This window comes from Rhincodon typus, chromosome 3 (genome assembly GCF_021869965.1).
Source record: "Rhincodon typus isolate 14 chromosome 3, sRhiTyp1.1, whole genome shotgun sequence".
NCBI lineage: Eukaryota > Metazoa > Chordata > Chondrichthyes > Orectolobiformes > Rhincodontidae > Rhincodon > Rhincodon typus.
The window spans coordinates 104,980,636-104,995,407 of record NC_063334.1 but is presented as its reverse complement, the minus strand read 5'-3'; the positions used below and the strand labels follow the sequence as shown (position 1 = coordinate 104,995,407).

At 37.7% G+C, this 14,772-nt stretch overlaps 2 protein-coding genes across 2 annotated transcripts in view; both read right to left on the bottom strand.

Moving 5' to 3' along the window:
- LOC109912201 (LRP2 binding protein) overlaps positions 1–836 on the bottom strand; it is a 31,856-nt gene extending 31,020 nt beyond the window's left edge. The window contains exon 1 of the mRNA XM_048594944.1: positions 747–836. Within this exon, the coding sequence (XP_048450901.1) occupies positions 747–775 (29 nt within the window). The 5' untranslated portion in view covers positions 776–836. The remainder of the gene's footprint in view (positions 1–746) is intronic.
- Positions 837–4,932: 4,096 nt separating this feature from the next.
- Positions 4,933–14,772, bottom strand: part of LOC109912199 (ufm1-specific protease 2-like) — a 46,165-nt gene continuing 36,325 nt past the window's right edge. Inside the window, exons 5-10 of the mRNA XM_048593938.1 lie at positions 13,312–13,455; positions 12,983–13,147; positions 8,930–9,051; positions 7,629–7,705; positions 7,167–7,291; positions 4,933–5,662 (exon numbers count right to left, since the gene is read on the bottom strand). Coding sequence (XP_048449895.1) covers positions 5,579–5,662; positions 7,167–7,291; positions 7,629–7,705; positions 8,930–9,051; positions 12,983–13,147; positions 13,312–13,455 — 717 coding nt within the window. The 3' untranslated portion in view covers positions 4,933–5,578. The remainder of the gene's footprint in view (positions 5,663–7,166; positions 7,292–7,628; positions 7,706–8,929; positions 9,052–12,982; positions 13,148–13,311; positions 13,456–14,772) is intronic.

The window sequence follows — 14,772 nt, the reverse complement described above, 5'->3', positions numbered from 1 at the left end:
TGTTATCTCAGATTCTTCAGCATTGGCAGTTCCCACTATCTCTGCTTTTTACAGTTTTGTTTTTAGTCTGGTGAAATAAAATGTAGCCACTTTAATTTCAATGCACAATGTTTTCTGGTGGGTTAACAACTTGGTGGAAACTTTTAGAATTTCAAGCCTCTGCCTCAAAGTCAAAAGATTATTTTCTGGAAGTTAAAGAGGACGGAGTAAGACAAACAAAGTGATAGAGGTAAGAGAGAGAAAGGGATAAAAGCGTGGGAGAGGGAAAGCAGGCTGTTAGAGAAGAAAACTCGTGCTGAAAGTCAACTTACTTCCAAGCCCCAATTTCATATGAATTCTGCCAAAGGTGTGCCCTACCAGAGGCAACCCAAAGACAATGTCCACTAAACCCATTTCCTTAGCTCGGCCTCAGTCGCTATCCCTTTCTCTAGTGATCAAGAATTGGAGCTGATTTTATTTTTCTCTCTCGTTATGCTTCTTAGACAAAAAAACTTCAATATTGAGCTTTATTGTTTGACGCTTTTCAACAATCATTTTTATTGATATTCAATTTATTGCTTTGAATATTTTTGATGAAGTTCACGTTTACTGTTGCGGCAACTCTTACTGTTCTGCAATTTGCTCAGCCTCCCAACCGATATGAAATGTTTTCCTTCATGTGAATAAGTTGGCCACCTCTGGTATAGGGTAACCTAAAATTATGAATGTTTTAAGACGGCTACCCAGCTCTGCTGTGTTTAACTTACAGATGATGAGTTTTCCTTTTGCCTTCCATACAATACGGATGTGCTTAGCCAGGAAGATTATGTTTGAGAGCTGCGAACAAGACCCACTTCCAAATCATTAAACCTGGAAATTAGATAATTAGTAAAAGGTGTAAAACCATTTTGTTGCATTCCACACTTTAAAAGCTACAAGATCATTTAAGAATATATAAGATGGCATTTAAATTGCAACTTTCACAACCTCAGGACAAGCCAAAGCACATTACGGTCTCCTTTGAAGTCATTTATCAGTACAGAATTATCATCAGAGTTGACTTACCAATCGGCATCCTCTTCTTCTGTAATAAACTTTGTTGTGATTGTTTGAAATTTGACATTTTCATATTTGTCCTAACAAGTGCAAGATGAAAAGCTTTGGCAACATTTATCTTATTTCAGACATATATATGAAGTGGAGTCACAGCTGTGATTTTGTAAACGTGCAGCCAATTTAGTACAGGAAGGTCCCACAAATGGTAATGTAATGATGACCAATTATGCTGTTTTGAGTGAAGTTGGTTGAGGGATAAATATTGGCTAGGAGATCAGGAATAGCTAGCCTGCTCTTGTTCAAATAGTTCCACGGAATCTTTCTGAGGAAGGGTCACCGGACCTGAAATGTTAACTCTGAGTTTTTCTTCACAGATGCTGCCAGACCTGCTGAGCTTTTCCAGCAACTTCTGTTTTTGTTCCATGGAATCTTTATCTACTTAAGACAGCAGACGGAACCTTGGTTTAACACTTCGGCTGAAAGACAGCATGCTCAACAGTTCAGAAATGCTACAGTACTACACTGGAGCATCCAACCACATCTTTGAGTTCAGGTCTTTTGAGTGGGACAAGCAGAATGCTGGAGAAGCTAGCAGAAAGACAGTTGTGTTGAAAGTGAAAGAAAAAATTGAAATTAATTCTTGAGAAAAATAACAAAAATGGCATGGCTGAGTGACTAATTTATATTAACATTATTTAAGTGATAAGCAGTTTAAAAGATGAAGTCAGTCTACCATTGTCATTTGTTGTTCTGTGTATGCTCCAAAAGTTAAATAAATCCAGTTTATACAGTTTAGACTCTACAACTAACTTGAGTAAAGTGTACGGTTTATGCCATCTTCCATGAGTTAGTGAGAAATCAAATGACAATGGCACAAATGTTCCAGGATAATGCCAGCAGTTTCTGCTTCATAAAGACACAAAACCCATTTAGAATGAAGAGAATCAAGTTGTGCCTGGCAATGCATAAAATTAATTTGATATTTAGCTAGTAGTTAGTCATAATGATGATGAGCCAATAACATCCAAAACTGCTGGCAACTGCCACCTAATACCTCATGACTTTACAGTGAATTCTGGAGAGAGGAAAGGGTCCTTTTGAAAGTGCCTGGAGTTCATTGGCATCGGTGTTTGTTTTCTTGCACCTGAAACACCTCTAGAATTTATGTTTAACTGGAGCATTATATTAAGAACGGCAGTGAAGTACTTGTGTCTGAGCCAGTGATTAAGACTCAAACCAGCTCTCAAAAAAATTAGCTATGCGAATTTGCTGTGGGCATACTAACCATTGTTTTCTTACGTTACAGCCATACATTACAAAAGGTACCAAAGTACCTTAAACTTGTAAAGTCTTTTGGGAAGCCGTGTGATCACGAAAGGTGTCATATAAATTCTTTTTGAAATCTCCTCCACTGCATTGTCAGTTAAAGATAGAAACAAATATTCCAGACTTACAGATACTTGTCATCTATTGCAAAGTTCCGTTATGATGATCATCTGCAATACTGTCTAAATCAATCACTCAACCAAAACAAGTACTGCTTGTGTACAGGAATGACCAAAGTGGCTTACATCCAGGAATGTGGTGATGGGGAGGTGATAGCATGAGTGATCTTAACACTGGACTGTTAATCTGGAGACCCAGGTAATGTTCTGGGGTCTGGGTTTGAATTCCAAATGGCAAATGGTGGAATTTGAATTCAATAAATCTCTGGAATCAAGAGTCTAATGGTGACCATGAATCTATTGCTGATTGTCAGGGAAAAACCCATCGGTTCACTAATGTCCTTTAGAGAAGGAAATTACCATCCTTACCTGGTCTGGCTTACATGTGACTCCAGAACCTAAGCAATGTGGTTGACTCTTAACTGCCCTCTGGGCAATTAGGGATGGGCAATAAATGCAGGTTTAGCCAGCAATGCCCTCAACACGTGAAATTAATTTAAAAAAAAACCTTCAATTTTGAAAAGCAGTCGTGGTTTTAGTATATGAAACACAGACAAATTGTGCACAGCAAGCTCCCACAACATGAGATCGAACTGATAATATGCTCTTATATAGTTGACCGATTGGGAGGAGATAAATATTGCCTAGGGCACCACCTATGGAACGTCCAATGTACCCTGGACATGTCATTATTTATTTTAGGTACAAGTCATTCAGCATTTTTCTTGCATTTATATCATTTTTAAACAGCAATTTTCTCTTGCAACACTATAGTTTCTACTAACGCACGTCATTTTCTCTACATTAATGTGTACATATATAATTCTCCCTACACTAATATTTGCTTCACGACATCTTCGTTCTCAGTGTTGAAGCGCGGCGGCAGCAATGGTACCACCAGGCCCTACTCCCCCACCTGCACCGGGCGCCTCTCGCCTATCGCACGGTGGCCCCCGCTTGTCTGCCTTCCCCGGCGGTCCTCAGGGAGGGACAGTTGCTGTGGAGACCGCGCGTGCTGCCGTTGCTAGGCTGCCCAAAAGCCCGCCCCCATTGTTTTGCTGCGGGTGTAGCATCATTACAGCGCCCCGGCGTCTTCAGCTGCAAAAGGAAGTTCCGGGGACTGGCACAGATCAGCAGCTGAGAGGGAAATAAACGTTACTCCATCAACTGGATGATGTGCCGCCACCACCAGCAGAACTGCGCTTGTGTTAGTTTTGTTTCGGGCGTCGATTGAGGGATAGATACATTTAATGGGAAAAGAAGACCAATGATCTGCTACGACATACTTCAAAGAAAGAAGATGTGAGCAAAAATATCTTGGCCTATATCACATTCATATATAGTAGGAACTGCAGATGCTGGAAAATCCGAGACAACAAGGTGTAGAGCTGGATGAACACAGCAGGCTGCTGTGATGCTGCTTGTGGATGAACACAGCAGGCTGCTGTGATGCTGCTTGGCCTGCTGTGTTCATCCAGCTCTACACCTTGTTTTCTCACATTCATATATTTGCGTTTCATTTGTGGCTAAAGGTGGCAAGTGGGAGCTTAAGGCCATGCTGGCTGTTTCATAGCATCTACATTTTCCAAAGTATCGCTGCCTTGCCAAGAACTACCTACTTCAAAACAGTGCTAAATTTTTTTTTGTCGACCACGTTACAATTTTCTCCTACATCAATGTAAATAATCTATAAAATGTAAAATAGGATCACAAACACAAATAGCAGCAAGAAATTGTTTTAATACTTAGAGTTATTGTCCAAAATTTATTTAGCCACATCTACTTGTTTGAATCCAGTTTGGAAGAATTTAAATTATATATCTAGATGACTAACATCCCACCTCATATTTATTCAAGTTGATAAGTGGACCAAAAATCTAATTTAACATTTTTGTATTCATTTCTGCTTCCATCTTTAAAGCTTCCTTAAGTTTCAACAGTGCTTGTGATTCCATAAGTAGTTTGATCAGTTTACTAAACTGCACTTTACTAAAGGATGACCAAATGCCAGGACTCTGGATGTCCAGGCGCACCAGCTTTGTGGGAAGTGCCTGAAAAGTTTTAATTTTTACAGGGCAATTCCTTTGTTCCCTTGACCATCTGAGAAAGTATCCACCTCTAAGTTGGAGACTTCAGACAGTTATGACTGATTTACCTCAACATATACCTAAGAAATTTTGACAGAAAATCCTAGTTTAATTGCATATTTGGACATGAAAGGTTATCTATAACTATACATCTTGGAAAGAACAGTGCTTGTGGCACAGTGGTAATGTCCCTGCCTCTGAGCCTGAAGGCCCAAGTTCAAGTTCCATCTGTTTCAGAGGTGTGTCACAAAACATCTAAACAGGTTGATTGAAAATACAATATCACTATGACGAGGAAAATACAAACAAACTATATTTTAGGAACTTTCTGGCTGAGCAAAAGAAAATTGATTGGTAACATCAAGGACTAGAAGATTCTTTTACTTCCGGTTTCCTTCTCATCATCTCAAAAGCCAGCACTAGCAATGAAACAAATTATAGAAATACCCATTTGACAATAACACAAAGATTCTACAAGTTTCAGTACTGCTGAGGATACAAAACATCAACTAAAAAGCTTCAACTGCATATTATTTTTATTCTGTTTTATGCTAGACATTTTTTTAAAACTTTATACCCATGTTTGATGTCATATTTTCTTCTCAGGATAGTAATAATATTTGTCTTTCTTTCACTCAAGGAAACCTTGTAATTGTCTACTTAATTTTGACTAGTACCACATTTACAAGAAATAAAAATCTTTGTTATGACCAATCAAATGGGTTAAGAAGAGAGGTACTGATTTCATATCTTTTGTAACAATCTTAAGTGTTAAAGAGTATATTTACAGTTTGATCATCCTATATATGGAGTTTTTAAAATTAAAACGTAGTAAAGATACATTTAGCTCCTGTTTTTATTGCTGTACGACATAAAGTACATATGGCAACAATCAAATTCTTGTTTGATTTGAAAAACAAAGATTTATAAGCGTTCTGATCATCTGAAAATTCCGTTCCGTTCCTTTCCAGGCACAACATTATAAAAATATGTATTCAAGTACTGGTGGCTTCAAACACCCCATGGTCTCTGTGGCAGGCATAGGTTGTAAGGTTCCAGTTGATCCCAGAAATCATCATCTTTCCAGTCAATAGCCTGAAATACAAATAACATGGGTACTTAGAACAAAAGTGAATTCACACAGTAGAAACATATTTGTAAGATATGTTTTCTGTAGCTGAACTAGCAATTGGAGTAGAAGCTTGTGGCTTGTCACCTGACTGCATCCTTGACATTCTCACATGGCAGTTTGAATATGGAGATAGAATGTGGATAGAGAAGGCACTCAGGCATTCAACCTTGGTCTGAATGTCACAAATTCTTCCAATAACTGAATCTCTGAACATTCGACCAACACAACTGTTCAAATATGTTGGACGGTCATACAGCATGGAACAAGCCCCTTGGCCCATCAAATCTGTGCCAACCTATGTACACTAATTCCATTTTTCAGCTCTCAGCCTGTAGCCTTGAATGTTAAGACATTTCAAGTGCCCACCCTCATACTTTTTAAAAGGTTGAGGTTTCTTGCTACTACTCTCTAGACATTGCATAAGAGATTCCCAGTACCCTTAGGTTGAAAACATTTTTCCTAAAATCCCCCTAAACCCTCTGTCCTTCACTTTAAAATTTTGTCTCTTTATTAGTGACCTTTCAAGTCTACATTTTCCTCCTCAGCCTTCTCTTTAAACCTGCTATTTTTTTTCTCTGATTAGTTGCAATACTTGAACTTCCTAGATTTGCAGGACTGACTGCTGTCTCACGGTTTAAATTAAACTCACAATGTTCAAATGTTACAACCAAAGAAATATGTACATGAAAGCATAAATAAAGAACCAGTCAAAACCTCCAAAGCCTGGTCTGGTCTTTGGGCCTTGTTTTGGACATTCCTTATTTGACAGTTCAGTGTACATATACAAGAACTAATTGGAAATCAAATCCTGATACAAGGAAATCAAACTTATACAACAACTGTGTCGACACTCCACAGCTGTTGCCAGACCTCCTGAGTATTTCTAGAATTTTCTGTTTTCAATACAGACTTTCAGCAACTGCAATATTTTGCTTTCAGATCGAGTATTGTGGCAGCAGAACCAGATAGCTTTCATGTGAAAGACTTAAATTCTAATGAAAGACAATGTATGTTACTTCTGTTTGGTGCATGACTTGATGAGTATTTTCAGCATTTTCTCTTTTTTAGACTCTGAATAAAACCTGGCAAGTAGAGATTAACTAATCAAAGCCATCCTAATTCTAAAGAAAATGTTCTGTGACAGATGTATAAAATTTAACACTAGCTACATAAAGCAGTATTTTTCATTCTAATAAAATAATAGAACGTTAAAGTATGAATTAACACTCTGCATGAAAATCTCGTGGTCGGGATTGACTATGTAAATCAGTTGAAAACAGTTCTTGTTCCTGAGATGGAATCTCATTTAAGGCACCAAGGTAAAATAAAATTTGAATTGATAAATCATTTCAGCATTACCAAATTACTTAATAGCATCATTGGCACCTAATTTGCTTTCCACAGAAATCCCAGTTTAATTTTTACAGTTAAAAAAATATTTTGTGCTGCTCGTTTTCCTATACATACTTTATCAATTACGCTGGCCCAGTCATCCTCTCCTGTATAGTGTGCATCCAAGACAAGGTATCTTACTGCTCCTGTTTCTTCATTCCATGCCACTCCCAGAAGAGTATGGGCTAGAGGTTCACCACCTGTTTTGCAAAGCAATAACATCAATAAAGTCTGAAAAGATGTTAAGGAATCAATATTCAAATGTAAGACTGCATACAACAGTAGATTTTGTTCTGCATTTAAGTACAGTGTAGATACCTTCTTAAATTTTTATCTAATTTAAAATATACGACTGATTAAAAATAACTACCTGTTATGAAAAGTTAGAAATCAGAAAAGATAAATTCAGCTCTTTTCAAGACTACTTTAAATAATTAGTCATGTCTTGTTTTATAATTTACTTGACACATTTGTTTTGCAGTATTCAAATAAAAGTTCAAAAGTAATGAAAATTTAACAAAGAAATCACAAACTTACCAACCATAACTGGAGTACCTTGCACCTCGAAATGTTCTGCAAGTTCCCTTGCTGCCAAAGCTATCTCAGAGCCTGACCTGCAAAAGTTCAAATATTTCCTTTTAGTTTCACTAATCTTTTTCTTTTCACATACTAATGGAAGTACTTATAGTCTACTTTTATGTTTCTTACAAGTTTACTCTCTCATGCTGTTTTGCCCCACTTAAACCCCCTCAAGGTCCTCCTTTGCTGAATTATTATCTACTCTTAATCCTCTGGCTTGCTACTTTTTAAACATAGAAACTAGGAACAGGATTTGAGCCTGTTCCACCATTCAATCTGATCGTGGTGATCTTCTACGCCAAAGCATGTTCCCGATTTCTCCCCCTACACTTGAGGCCATTAATATCTTAAAAGAATGTCAATCTCTCCATGAATATACTCTGATTCAGACGGAGTGGTAGTGAATTCAGTAGGTTTACCACCCTAAGTAAAGAAATGTCCCATATCTCAGTCCTAAATGATGTGAGTGGAGACTGACTTTCTAACAACTTCATTTGACCCTTCTTTGGATGTAGTACTATGCTTAAATTATTTTGTTAGTCAGGGTTGGACCATGTTTACTATTGTGTTTTTATGCCAGAAAGGATTAGATAACTGCTACAATGCTTGACTGTGCTTGGTGTGCTTTTGTTTTTTCTGGTGTTTGATATGGTTTATCATTATCACTGTTCTAGATAGTAATTTACTACAATGGAGTAGCGTGTTAGATTATTTTAGAGAACAGTTGAGCATCATTGCTGTGCATCTGGAGTCACATCTAGGTCAGATTAAAGGAGGCTGTACTGTACTGTCTGTAAAGTTCAACAGTGAGTCAGGTGAGGTTTCTTGACAATCCAGTAATTTCATGGTCATATTTGCTATACTAGCATTTTTCTCATTTGTTTCAGATCTATCTGATGCCGTCTTCTCAGCTTCCACAGTGAGATTTTAACTACTTTCTGGATCATTAGCTCAAACCTCTGGATTACTATTCCAGCGACATAGCAGCACTACCATAAGCTGATTTTTACAAAGACACAAAGTTCAATTGTGGTCACTGGAAAGTTCAAAACAAGCTGAAGAAATGACCATGAAATATTAAGACAACTAGTTATGACATCTGATTAGAGAAACTCCAATTTAGCCAAAGCTTTCAGTGCGATTCATAAAATATTAAATGATAATCACTTTAAGGCAAATCTGACGAGTAAAATATGAGGACACAAATATAAATGTGAAAAGTAAGTTTATAGAAAAGTTTACTTGTATGGTTTCCTTACCGAATGTTCATGATCTTTGATGTAATCCCAAAAGAATTTAATACTGACCGAATTTCAAAAGACCCAATCCAATCTGTTGATCCCACAATACCGGGGCCTTTATCTCCAGCAGTTACCAACATCTAAAAATGCAAATGTTAAGCAGTTAACTAAATGGCAATTTTTGAAAGAGATGTAAACAATATAGCAGAAAACGTACAGCTCAGAATTGGGTTTGGCCATCAGTGCTGTTTTACTTTGCTGATTCAATATAAACTAAAAGCACTAGTAGCTGGCCTCTATTTACTTCAGGAAGAACTGCATCTACCACGATGCAAGTCTGATCTAGTACAAAGATGTCATAACATATGAACTTGAATATGCCATATTACAAAAAAAAGCAGTTAATTTATTCCCCAAGAGGGACAAAATAAATATTTCTAACAAGACAATGCTGATTAAGTTAATGTCACCTGCTAGTTGAAGATCTAAAAAAGATAGAAAAGCTGCGAATCCATGTTTTTCGTTCTTACATATTACTTGCACTAAATAAAGTTATATGGATAGGGGAAAGTGAAAACATATTAATTTCTGAATAGATCAGTTCATCAGATGTGATAGGTTTTTCAAAAAAATTCATTTGTGGGATGTGGGCACCGCTGGCTGGCCAGCATTTATTGCCCATCCCCAGTTGCCCTTAAGAAGGTGGAGCTGAGCTGCCTTCTTGAATCACTGCAGTCCACCTGCTGAGGTTGACCCACAATGCCAATATGGAGGGAATTCCACGATTTTGACCCAACGACAGTGAAGGAACAATGTTATATTTCCAAGTCAGGATGGCGAGTAATTTGGAGAGGAACTTGAAGGTAATGGTATTCCTGTGTACCTGCTGCCCTTGTCCTTCTAGATGGAAGTGTTCAGGGGTTTAGAAAGTGCTGTCTGAGGACCTTTGATGAATTTCAGCCATGATCCTAGTGAGTGGTGGAGCAAGCTCAAGGGCTGAATGGCTTACTCCTCTTCAAATGTTTTAGGTCTTAAGGACACCACTTTGCAATAATAGGCAGCATCTACCACGTAGTACAAAAGCAGCAGGTGAATTAAAACATCACTACCTACAAATTCTCCTCCAATTCACACACCAACCTGACTTGGAACTATATTCTGTTCCAAATCTTGGAACTACCTCTGAAACAACATATGATGCATTATGATGATGCCAGCTGATGGTAACACTGGACAAGTCAGATTCAAGAGTGAAACCTTGCTCAAAACTGTTTTAGTTTTGCAGATTGGTTTTTCAGTCAGTCACTGAACACAGAGACATGAGACTGCTGGCATTCTTCTAACGAAATATCATAAGACAATTAAGAAAAAGCAGGAGACAGTTTAGAAACATAGACAGCAACAAAACAGTCAATCCTTTTCCAAGTAATAGCTTTACAGTTATTCAGTTCCAGTAAAGAATCATTTCTATCTAAACTTACTCAATTGCCTAGCTTGCAAGCGTTTCTTTTTGGACTTTCTGCCCATTCACCAGAAATGATTCTCTCCTTTATTGCTTCTCCCAGAGACACAAAATGACAGACTAACATATTGACTCTTTCCACTAAATTTTAAGAGAAACATACGGTCTTTTACAGCTCTTTTCCTTGTACTAAAATTAAAGATTTCTTTCCAAGTGGAAAGCTTCACAACTGCCCTTCTGCTGAGATCAAACTGTTCTTCTGAACTGAAACTTGATTTTGGTCTCTGAACATTTGTTTTCTGTAGCTGTACAAATTCAACTTCATAAATATTTCACTGATTAACTTCACAGATACCTTGGTTGTCGTTTAAGTCACATTCTTTCTCAGCAATTAAGTTGAACTCGCTATTCTAAAATGGTTTTGTGACTTTCAAAAGACATCACCTCCACATAATTTAAACTTAAAATCAGTTTCCCCTAATTTAGAATCTAAATACCCAAATAAAAATATACTACAACCAAGATGACAGTTTACCACTTTTTTCTTGAGGGCAATTGTGTGCGCAGTTCTGGAATTCATTATAGGAGGGTTATGACAGCACTGATGTTGCCTGAGCTGGACAGTTTCAGTTATGAAGATTGGACAAACTGGGGTTGTTTACCTTAGGGCAGAAACGATTGAGAGGGGGCATGACTGAGAAATGTGAGGAAAATCTTTCCCACCTAGAGGGCAGTGGGAACCTGGAACTTACCTAGTACAGTGGTAGAGGCAGAATCCCTCATATCATTTAAGAAGTATTTAGACGTGCACTTGTGATGTCGGGGAATACAAGACTATGGGCTGAGTGTTGAAAAATGGGATTAGAATAATTAGGTTTTTTTTGATGGACCTCTGGGCTGAAGGGCTTGTTTTTGTACTGGGACTCTCTATGACTATTGGTAATAAATACTGGTCTATGAGTAATAAATGCTGATTTAGCGAGTGACATCCACATCCCATGAATGAACAAAGGAAAGACAAAAATGCTTTTAGCAGCAGTTTCCTTTAGGACTCAGCCAGCTCAAGCAGTCGTGGTGCTAGTGAGTCACTCTTGATGATGGACATCGAAGTCCCTCAAACCAGAGTACACTTTGTGCCATTGTCACCCTCAGTGCTTCCTGTAATTTGTCTTCAATATGCAGGTGTACTCATGCACCAGCTGAGGTGGCTGCAGTAGATGATAGCCAACAAGAGGTTTTCTTATCCACCTTTGAATTGATGTGACTTCAGGAGATCCACAGTCAAATGTTGAAGACTTCCAGAGCAACTATCTCCGGATTGCATCACCACTTCTGGTAGGTCAGTCCAAAGGGATAGCAACTACCCAGGAACGGTGATGGTGGTGTCTGGAAAATTGTCTTTAATGCATGATTCAATGAGTATGAATATATTAAGTTGTTGCTATGGAACAGCTCTCCCAATTTTGGGACAAGCCCCCTGGTGTTAGGAAGGTGAATTTGTAGAGTCAATTGGGTTTAGTTTGCTGTTGTTGGTCTCAGTGCCTAGGTCAATACCAGGTGTCGTTCCTGGTTAATACAACTGAGTTGCTTTTAAGAAGCAATTCACATATCTGTGGAAATGGAGTCACATTTCAGCCAGGCCAGGAAGGTGATATATATCATTCCCTAGAAGAGCATTAGTAAATATCATCATGATATAATACAGACTTTTAAATCCCATCAAATACTAAAAACCTCAGATTTAGCTGACAAGAAAAAAGTTAAGAATGAGCTGGGGCGCTTTAAAATGGTCACCAAAGTCACCTGACATTGAAACAGTCAGGGATTCAAAATATATTTCTAAATAATATAGTTGAGACTATGTGCCTCATCATGAAAAGGGTTTCCAAAGAGTAATAACCTGGATGTTAAAATTCATTATATGAAATGTATAGCTCACAATGAGACCTTTGTGGATGAAACCTGTCAATCAAATTTGGACAAGGAGGAGGATTGAAAATCTCTTGACTATATCAAAGAGTAGTAAGAGAATTTCTGACGATGTACAAATCCAACTTTTTGTGGAATACAGACAGTCCTAATTGTGGCCAGCAGTCAGAGATGAAACTTCAACAAACTCCTTGTGAGAAGTCACGATTCCAAGTTTGAGGTTGTTGCTGTCAGAGCAGTGTTGGTGAGTTGCTACAGTGCATCTTGACGATGGTACACACTGTTATTAGCATCACTGGTGACAGGGGTAAACGTTACAGTTGCTGGATGGGCTGCTTTCTCCTGTATAGTGGCGAACTTCCTGAGTGTTGTGGGACCTACATGCCTCACTACTGCATTGTACTTTGTCCTTAATTTTCCAAATCTCACTTTACTACTTGTTTTAAAGTGTGCTCCACAGCCCTAGTTTTCCAATTTGCCAGGACACTAATCATACAGCAAACCAATTCTTCTTTGAAATTAAAATTATTACTGTGCTGTCTTTTGTGGCGAATGAAAAAATAAATATTTAAATGAAAATGTGTGGCATAAAATAGTACTTTTCTAGGATTCCTGTTGAACAACTCCCAAAAGCATAGATAAAAAAAGAAAAATATTGATAACTCAAAGGCTACTCAAACCTGTTGGATCTTCTCATGTGTTGGTATAGGTACATTGATGTACCCCTGATAGTTGTACCAGGATAAAATGGTTTGTAAAGTACGGTATGCACAACCCCATCCACCATCATTTATGCCATCCTGCAAGTAGTGATGATAGGTGTATGATCCGTGCACGACAAAAACCTTTTGGAAAGCAAATAAAAAGGATCTGTAAACTCAAACATTTAAAATGCATATACTGTAGTTATGATTTGATACAGCCCCACTCAAATGTTTGTAGTTGCAAATACTATCATTATGGCTACTTTGCGAAAACCACATGTAATATTGTAAATTCTGTGATGTACCTGAAAATCTTCAGAGCTTGGTGGTGGGATATATTTGTGTATTGTCCTCAGATACATATTCAATAAATCATCATTTGGAAAACTATAAGCCATGGAACGGCGCAAATAGGGTTTATCTTCTAGACCGAGTTTGTGATGTAGCTCCTATACATGCAAAAGGTGAACATTTTAATTTGATTACTTCATAAAAACTTCATTACTTCATACAACAGATATCAATATTCTACTGTGAAAGCACACATCCAAACAAGTTCATAAGGTTCTAAGTTTCACCACATATCTTTCAATTCATCAAGGTTCATTTTGTTAATGTAGCAAAGAAGTCTTGTTTCAATTGTATAGAAGACTGGTTAGACTGTACCTGACGTACTGTATGCAGTTTTGGTTCCCTTCCCTAACATATATACTTCACATAGAGGGAATGCAGTAGAGGTTCATCAGATTGACTCCTATGATAGTGGGATTGTCCTATGAGGAGAAATTGAGGCGACTAGGCTTGCATCTCTGGAGATTAGAAGAATCAGAGGCAAGCTCATAAAACCATACAACATTCTTAAAGAGTATGATGCAAAAAAGATGCTTATCCTGACTGTGGGGTGTACAATCAGATGACACATTCTCAGAATAAAAGGCAAGGTAATTAGGACTGAGATGAGGAGGAACTTCTTCACTGAATCTTTGGAATATCCAAGGGGACTATGGAATTTTGTGGCTACAGAATATAGTTATACTATAGTTCTTGGTATAAATTTGCCATTAAGTTCCAGACTGGGATTGATAAATTTCTAGATACTATTGAGATCAAGGGAATGAGAGAGCACCGACACCGAAGGAACTACAATGGATCAAGAAGGCAGCTCACAATCACTTTTTCAAAAGCAATTAGGGATGGGGAATAAAAGCTGGCACAGCTGGAGAAGCCCACATCCTGGAATGAATTTTAAAAAATAGTAGTACAGAAATATGGTGATGAGGTAGACTATAAACAATAATCTAAAATGGTGGAGCATCCTGAAGAGGGTTGATGGCCTGCTCTTACTCCTATGTTCCCATGATCCCATGTGCACACATTCAAAATTAATTGTCCTGCTTACTCTAATATAACTACATGTCTAGCAGCTAAGAGGGCAGCTGCGCTAAACACTACAAAAACTTTAAAATTATTGTTCACTTCTGGAATTGGCAATCTAATCTAGACTGCAGTTCACTTTGTCCTCTTCCTTGATTGGAATATCCTTTTATGCTCAAATATCTGCAATGGACAACAATCAGAATACAAAGCAATTCCAATGAGTGGATTAGTATGTGCCGTTGCAAATGGCTCAAGTGTTAACTTGTTTGTAATGTAAAGCATAGAGAAGAAAGATAACTTATAATATTCAAATACATGGATATGACTTTTGACATTTTATCACAGTGTTCTGATAATATAAAATTTGAACTATGGTCACAATAGTGCTG